General features: G+C 39.5%; 2 protein-coding genes across 3 annotated transcripts; one reads left to right on the plus strand and one right to left on the minus strand.

The window, feature by feature from the left end:
- Window positions 1-189: 189 nt before the first annotated feature.
- On the minus strand, window positions 190-4490 carry LOC145908097 (ralA-binding protein 1-like). Of its 2 annotated transcripts, XM_082995281.1 has the most exons (13): window positions 4201-4490; window positions 3970-4108; window positions 3681-3772; window positions 3426-3618; window positions 3155-3311; window positions 2691-2878; window positions 2212-2371; window positions 1827-1901; window positions 1584-1685; window positions 1163-1303; window positions 897-994; window positions 655-758; window positions 190-443 (listed from the first exon to the last, which is right to left on the minus strand). In XM_082995281.1, exons 1-13 carry the CDS (start codon window positions 4394-4396, stop codon window positions 190-192), a joined length of 1899 nt encoding a protein of 632 aa, XP_082851407.1. In that variant the 5' UTR covers window positions 4397-4490. The 2 variants fall into 2 exon arrangements, with proteins under 2 accessions (XP_082851407.1, XP_082851408.1); XM_082995282.1 differs by lacking the exon at window positions 1584-1685.
- Window positions 4491-5052: 562 nt separating this feature from the next.
- Window positions 5053-8794, plus strand: LOC145908254 (uncharacterized). The gene is made up of 6 exons (XM_082995495.1): window positions 5053-5399; window positions 5759-5845; window positions 5978-6376; window positions 6626-6735; window positions 6962-7437; window positions 7542-8794. Exons 1-6 carry the CDS (start codon window positions 5232-5234, stop codon window positions 8666-8668), a joined length of 2367 nt encoding a protein of 788 aa, XP_082851621.1. The 5' UTR covers window positions 5053-5231; the 3' UTR covers window positions 8669-8794.
- Window positions 8795-8796: the final 2 nt, after the last annotated feature.

The following is an 8796-nucleotide window of genomic DNA, read 5'->3' on the forward strand; positions in this document are numbered from 1 at the left end:
CTTGCAGCAATAGATGGGCAGTAAAAGCATACAACACAAGTTTTCCATACCTAATAATTTATTTAATGAAACAGAATCAACCTCACAAGGTCTCAAGAAAAAGGTAAATCTTGCATCTGAAAATGATCAAGAAGCACAAGAAGGTATTTCATGTAAAACTATGGTGTGTGAATCTTTAGTGGATTCAAATCATGACGCAGGTATGGCTGGAAGAAGTTCTTCATCGATAGTTTGCTGGTGTTTGTAAATCATGCAACGAAGTCGTACTTTTGCTTCGACCACCGCCTCGCGCTCGTCATGGATCGATCGATTTAATGCCTCGTTCTTTCTCTCAACATCACGATTGGCCTTCAGCAGGTCGTCACGGATACGAATTAGCTCTTCTATTTCTGCCTCGTCATCTGAATCATCCGAGCTGCTGTTTTCGGCAACAGGGGAGAGACCTAGGTTCAAAAAAGTTTGGCAAATGTGGAAAACATTTGTACTGTTGCTTTTTTGTCGGGGTTTTATCGTTAGGTCATTATTTCGAAGTTGACTAAATAAATAACAAGATGAGAAACAGTGTTTTGGTTTTAAGAGAAATTGTAATTAATTGGCCATCAAACAAACCTTTTAGATATAAAAGCAAGCTAAAAAAAGCAAATAATTAGAAACCTTCATTTGTGTGATTGGGGCCATCATCGGGGAGTTCCCCACCACTGAGAATATCATCAGAGGATTCAGTAACGAGTGAAACAGATTCCGCTTGTTGGTTTTGGCTGGAATGAAAAAAAAATCAACACATTTGTTGTTATCAGAAAGCCAGAATAGTTTTGTTATTGAATTCAGACTGTGTGGACAGAATAACATTTCAAAATTTAAAACAGGGTTCACTGCATAGGGTTATCAATAGTGACCTTTCAAGGTCTGCAAGAATTCCCTTCAATCTTTCCAATTCTTCAGTTTCAGCTTCAATTCTTAACTTGAGTTCTTCTTGCATCACAAGTAGTTCCTCCTGGCAACATATCCAGTAAACACAAACATATTCATCCAACATTCGGTGGAATTGTGTGTGAAACTTGCATTGGCAGAAAAATTTTGATATTCATAACTTTTTAATGTGAGTCAAACATTCAGATTCCATACTTTCTAGTTTTGTAAGAGAGATAAAATTGATGTTAACCTGTTCAACCAAAACTTCTCTTTCCTCCTCCAGGAGAAGTTGTATCACCTCAGGATCATTCTCATCATCATCTGCATCCAGTTGATCTTGTGAGTTGTCAACTTCCACTTCACCTTCACTCTCCACCTTCTGTGTTTCCATCTGATGTAAAAATAAATTAGTCACGACACGAGATCCATGTTCGGGAAAAGTAAAATTTATTTCTGAAAAAGAAAACTAGCACAACAAAATAAAATTCGTGCAACAGAAAAACTGGTTTAAAAAACGTTTATAAAATCTATAATAGATAAATAAAACAACACAGGACAAACAAGTTTATGATAAGGAAAAACATTTGTTTGACTTAGAAGTGAATCTAGTGTAAGAATAAAGCAGGCATTTTCCAGCCAATCGTGCAGCCAGATGTTTTTAGGTGTTGTACCTTCTGACTGCGGTTACTTGGACTGGAACCCTGCAACTTTCGTCGCTCGATTGTCAAGTTGTTTAACTTGGTTTTCGATTGCTCTTTCTTAAAATTTCGATTCTATAAAAATAAAATTTACAACAGGCAAAACAACTAAACCCGATGTTAGTTGAAAAAAATAAAAATAAAACAAAAACCTTCCAAAAAACAAATAACAAAAGTGGTCAGGATGTGTTTTAAGTTTATGATAATTTTTCTTACAAGTCTTTTCAATTGAGTCAAAATCCTCTGAACTTCCCACAGTCTCTCATCCTTCAACCGATCTTTGGAACCAGCCTGAAATAAATTTTTCTGTTAATGACAAATGTCAGCCAACCGATGTCACATGAACCACCAGTGGTAAGAAAAAGGCCTCCTGGTCTGAAGGCCAGCGCATTTAACAAAGTTGTTTGACAAACTGACCTAATCATATGCAGTTGTATAACGTCAAATTCACAAACAACATTGATTTGTGCCATAATTTCATTTCAAACATAAGTAGTTCACGGCAACTGTGCAGGACTTTGAAATGGTACAAGATATAAATGGAGGTTAGGAATCACTGGTGGAAAGACAGGAATGCTGGAGAACCAAACAAGATGTTCACCTGAACTTGTGTGTGAAGTCTGTTGAGCAAAAATTCCTGTCGAGCGATTTCAGCAACCACTTCATGTTGTTCTACTGGAAATTGTGGGGTGGTCGCCCAGTCCTGCCATCTCATCGGTTTGACAAGTTTCTTAATTTCAACTCCCTCGAATACCTCCTTACTGCAATACATCAATCAGGTGATGCAAAGTTGATCAAACAAAAGTTTTGTCATCATTTACAACTGTTTAACTTATCAACAGTTTTTGAGCAAACAATTTATAATCTGCCAATATGTAGTTGATGACGCAGAAGTTGTTTAAACTCTATCACATGACTTGCAGGATCGCCCTACTGTGAAGGCTTTACCTCTGTAGATGTGTGTTTATTTCTTATTTGCTTCCAGATATATCATGACAACAAACACCACTTTGTAATATTTGTGATGTATTTTTTACCAGTTGTTAAACTAAGTAAAATTTAGTTGATTTAGAAACTCACCAGTGCATGAAGAAAACATTAAGGACCCTGTGACTGATGTGAAGGGTGGGACTAAGCACGATGGAAATATTCTGGATCGTCATTTTGCTGAACTGCTCAAGTTTAATGATGTTGTCGAAGTGGACGACCAACCATGAAACGAGGATTCTGTTGCAAGCTGGAAGCTTCTTTATCAACTCCTGAAAACCCTGCAAAAAAATTTGCGATTCTTGAAGTTGAGGAAACCAAGTTGCTTTTAGATGGAAGAGCTTGGAGTCTTGGATAAACTTTTGTCAACAGTTGGATATTATTTGGTTTACAAATGTTTATTACAGTATAATTACTACAAATGTTTTCCAGCCCAAATCTGTTTATAACATCTGGTTTTTCTACAAGACTAATAAAATTATTACTTTCATACACAAAACTTTTCTAAATGCATGTGAATTTTCAAGAAATGAATAAACTAAGAATATTTAAATCACCTGAATCTTCTCAGCCTTGCTGTGCTTGCTCGCAACTTCCTCAAACTCTCTACAATATTCATTTGTGAGAATGTGGTCGGGGAGTTCCCTCAAGTAGGATTTAAGAACACCAGCAATCGTGTAAGGTTCAAAATTGTTCAGGTCTGGGGTCATTTCACTGCAAATATTAATCAGGGTTATTTCCACAGCTAATATCTGTTCATTGTCCATTCACCCCAATTAAAAGAATGAATATGTTAAAGTCATAGTGAAGGAGTTTGACGGGACTCACCAGTTATATGACCTTATAAGGTCGTCCATCTTGGCTTTATGTCCAGATATTCTGTAAATCCCCTCACATCGGAGTCCTCTCTCTTCCACAGCATCAAGACACTCCCTCACAACAGCCGGAAGTGGTATGTTGTCATGGTAACCGGTCCGTTCAACAGCCTCTGACAGCGGTCTCCCAAATACTGGGTTATGGACTGGAAAAATTTAGTAATAATGAAGTTATTTTGCACCAAGAAAAACCAAGTTACAAATTTACTTTCAGTCTCTTCGGCTTCTTCAAGGTTTTCCTCTGTTGGCGTGGCAACCGACGAAAACCTCTTCTTTGCCTTCCCCTTGTCTTTTTTGTCTCTAGATCCACAAACAAGACAAATATCAGTTGCAAAAACTATTTTGTGGGCAAACACACTGTTGAGATAATTTGCAGATGATTATTCTGTCATTTTTTAAAACAGGTATTTCTGCAACTTTAAATAACAATAAGCATATCAGCAGCATGTTTGGAACATAACAAAAGGATTTCCTGTTTTTTCTTTATTCATTCCTACTTAAATGAAACTTTGAGATCGCGCGGCAAACTCGCTGATTTCTTCTTTGCTTCTTTACTTTCTTTTAGTTTTTCCTTTGTTGCATCATCAGTTGGTGAAGTGTAACTTTCAGATGTCCTCCCCTTTTTGGTGTGTTTTGCTGCAAAAATGAAAATATTTAACATAACACACATCAACAACAAAAACACACCATGAGTAGAAACATGACAATAAAACAATGTTGTGACTTACCCTTAGAAAAAGACGGTTTCTTAAATAATTTGGACGGCCTTGACTTCTTTGTTTGTCCAAATTGTTTTGAGGAAACATCAGATTTTTCAATGGGGGCTTCTTCATCTCCGCTCAAGTTTTCTGGAGAAAAATGTTGATATTTTCTCTCCTTTTTCTTCTTCTTTAAATCGTCGCTAGAATCGGCGGATTCCGCCATTTCGACTAACGCATATAAGGCTTTTTACATTAAGTAAACCAATAATAATTGATGTAAAATTGACTAGCCAATCTCGAAATAAAAACAAAAAATATTTTTTTGCATACTGGGAAATTACCTTGTTCATAAATCCGTACCTGTGCAGTATATTTACCGAAGCGTATCAACCGAAATCTGTAGCAGAAGAAATATCCGGCAACTAAAAAATTCTGCACGTTCTTACAAGTTTTATAAGCCATTCTTTGTTTCCTTATACTTTACAATACAACGCAATTATTTAAAAGCATTGTTTGTGTATTAATTTCTAGTGAATGTCAATCGCCACTGAACAAATATTGTGTTGGTGCTTAAAACTATAAACCGAATATAACAAGTCATGTGTCAAGTCGTTTGTATTTTTTGACATCGGCCAAGCGAAACACAAGAAAGTAGTAAACAGATTTTTAAGGGTATTCACAAAGTACATGAAGTAAACAGAGGAAAAAATTGAAATGAAAGTCGCTGCAGACCTTTCTGGTCACGAACTCCAGTCGCCCAAACAAAAAACGCCACGCCTATTATTAGCTCAGGGGCGGCGACGTAACAATAGTCTCAATGTGAACGAACAATCGCCTCACGGAACGAAATCACATTAGCGTCAATTTGGTCGAGTGCTCCAAGCTTTCATGTGGAGAAACCGGATATCCATATGTAATAACTCATAACAGTGAAGGTGTTGTCTGGTCTCTGCGAACTGCTGGAAAATACATCATGATCTGATCAACGGAACACTGGGTTTTGGATCCCCAAGTAGAGATAATTGAATCAAGCAAATTTTTTGGGTTTTCAGTTGCGGATGAAAATGCCTGGGAGTTCAGTATCAGTTGCCCAGTCAGTGGCATCAACTGCTGCCGTAGGAGCTGTCGGGAAATTAACCCACGTTCATTATGTACCGATCTACAACGCCCACAGGTTGCGGAGAAGGCAGCGAGAGATTTTAGAGCAAAATTTAAAGGCCATACAAGTGCGTAATTCCCATTGTTTAATCGCATTAGGAATTTTAAGAAAATTTATTGTGAAGTTATGACGAAAATATGTGGTCCCAGTAGTTTAATGTTTATTATAAAGCATTTTTTGTAATTTTTACATTAAGTACGAAACTCCATGTGTAACCATGTAAACATTTGCGTTGGGGGAAAGGTTTTGATTTTTCGAAGTAAAAATCATTGGATATTTTCGGCGAAAGTGAATTACGACTCGACACTCAACTCAACAAGGTTTCAATCAACATCCACATACTTCATATATTTGTAAAACTGCGAACAATGATGGATTGTTGTTTTGTTAAGGATTTGATTGACGAGTTCTGATTTGTTATTGTAGGAATTGAAAGCAGTTGATCTGGTTGGGAGGAATTCTTTGCGCAGTAGACGGAGAAGAAGAAATTGGAAAGATTATAAACCCATACAGGTTGTTTGAATAACAATTATTCCACACAAAGATATTAAATAACAATATTTACTGTCAAGTTAAAAGCACTGCTCTTGCTACAAATGTTTGTTGTTTTGTTTATCGACTATAAAGTATTTTACAACGTCATAGAGCGCACGAAGACGTCAGTTAGAGAATCTTCTACAAACGCAAACGTTCGATATTCCAAGTACTTACACCGGGGCCCGCTACCCCCTCCTCCCCAAAACAGAGAGAGACAAACCGAAAATATCCGCACCACGAGAATCCAACATATCCCAAGCGGCACATTCCTCAATCCCCCCTTCCTTAACGCGCGTCATGTCTCACACTGTGAGGTCACAATCGCCTACGAGGTCACGTGAGATCAGTGGAGCGTTAAAGCTTCCCCAACTGATGAGATCATTTATTCCGACGGAGGGGAGGAAGTTGCCCCCCAGACCTCATCCGGATTCGAGATCAACTTGGATTGATTTGACTGGGAGCCGGAATATGAAGCAAGTCATGGCTCCAAGCAGACACAAAGCTTTTGTGAGTTCGTTGTGATTTCCGATTTATTAAAAACCAATAGCGGGGTTTGATGAAGTTCATCTTTGTCGTCAAAGCAGTATTCTTAAATCCTTTTGGTTTTTAACGGGGAATTGATATGTCGCCCTTTTCAATATTTATAAGGAATTTGCAAAGTTGACCGCTAAGCCCATAAACGCTTTGCCAGTTTTACAAGAACAAAACAGCTTAGCTACCCTGTCCATGCAAACATTCACCAGACAAGCTTTTCAGGATATCGGCGTCAAGCCCGTTTCCTTGGTAACCGTGGATTATGACAAAAATGTTCCAAAACTTCACAGAAGGCCCCTCCCCCCCATTCACAACTCGACCCCCCAAACCAAGTTAGTACGTAACAATAACATTGCGAATACGTAACAATGAAACCACAGCATACATCATTTCAAGCGTGACAACCTTTGGATGGATTTCAATGACACAATAATGGTTTTCCACCAATGCGTTATATTTTGTGGGCATTTGATTCCAACATTTTCGTGCTACAGCAAACAATAATGTGGAACTTATACCAAGAAGTTGAATCTTATTTCAGAACTTGAACTTTTTCAGTGCTCGAAAGTCGAAACCAGCCCGTATCTGGCATCCTATGGATTCACAATCCAAGATCGGTGACGTAAGAGGCAATCAAGCGCAACAGCATAATCGGTCGAGCGTGACTAAGAGCCCGAACACCGATGCGGGAAAGAAACTTCTCGAAAACCTGGTGGTTAAAGTGGATGAGACGAGGAAGAAAATTATCCCACCCATCAGAACCACTCGATTGCTTCCGGAGGCACAGAACCATGGACAAGAATCTCATTGGGAAAACGGGCGGATGAGAGCACAGAAAAGTGTTCGGAAACGGAATGAGAGCGACCGATATTTCGGTAATTTCAGGAGCGGAGTAATTTTGAACAAACTACCTTCTGATTTGGTCGGGAATTACAAAGCGACTTTCGAAAACTTGAATTACTACCTTGGGAAGGGAGCAATTAAAATAAGAGAAGAGAAACAACAGGAAGAAGGAGTCATAATAATTCCTACAGGTACGGATTTTGTAACAGTAAAACCTTAAATTGTTCGTTATGTGATTAATGCAAAATGTATGAAGTTGCGAGAATGTTTGCCGCCAATTTCTATTTCCACTCAGGTCGACAAGGGGAAACACCCGAGTATGAAATAGACGAAGACGCGATTAATCCCGAATTCCTTCGAAGTCTCGCGCACAATTGTGACGTCAAAATGCGTTACGCCCATCGTAGTTCGAGCGACACCCCGAGCATGGAGAGGATGCCGTGGGAAGAAAACGAATCCGGAAGTGACGAAGCGGAAATGGCTGCCCGCAATGCGGCGCTAGCGAGCATGAGAAAATCCGGAAGTCGAAAAGTCAAACGTCTCACGGTTAAACTCCCGGATGTTCCTTACCTGAAACAGGAGCGCTTACGAGCGCCCCCAGCGACCCCGGTCGAAGTGCCGGATACCATGCAATCTGGTGAAGATCAATGCGAGGCCTGCATTCAACAACACGTGACTACAGGCGGCCAATCAGCGCTCGGAATCCCATTGAAGATTTCTCGCAAAGACTTTGGAGCAGAACTGCTTTCAGGGGGGGCACAAAGCCAGGGGGGTAAGCAGTGGTATGGCGTGCGCCCCCTGGTGACAGATGAGGTAAGGATTTTGAGAGGAGAGATGAAGACGATCCAGGAGGAATCGAAGAAGGATCTTACAGAGCAACTGATCCTTGCCCACGGAGCAATGAAGAAACGAAATCACAGCTGCTCCCAGAAAGAAATCCTCATCACTCCATTCACAGTGAAGATTGATGAAAAGTCATCTCAGTCTTCAGTTGAACTTCCTTCCTCCAGGAAGCCGCTAAGAAGCGATTTCCGGAGCAACATTACAAAACCCTACACCTTTTCATACATTTCAGCCAATAAGAAACGAGCATCGCAATCACGTGATCCGATTGTGACCAATCAGCTTTGTAACAGTCCAGAAAAAAAACCCCAAACGAAACCAGACGATTCTTGGTATATTCGAAACTTCGTCCGCGTCACACCTGATGATGTAAAGGGTAATGACGCAAATCCTGACGTCATTAATCCTCCCAACACTGCCGAAGGAGAAATGAGCACACTTGATAAAGCAACTGATCCCATTGTGACGTCACAGACGGGCGATCAAAGTAAATTGAAAGGAAAGAAGCGACGTAGAGTTAAATTAACACACCCACAAAACGCCCCAATTGTTCAGCCAATAGCAGCGAGCGAAACATAAAGCGATGTTTTTATTTAAACGACAACTGCCTGAATACGTCACTGCAAAATCTTTCCGCAATAAATCAGAATGATGTTGATTGTTAACAACTGTAAGTTCGTTCTGAAATATAATCTGGCTTGCTTGAA

Source organism: Ascidia mentula, chromosome 7 (assembly GCF_947561715.1).
Source record: "Ascidia mentula chromosome 7, kaAscMent1.1, whole genome shotgun sequence".
Taxonomy (NCBI): domain Eukaryota; kingdom Metazoa; phylum Chordata; class Ascidiacea; order Phlebobranchia; family Ascidiidae; genus Ascidia; species Ascidia mentula.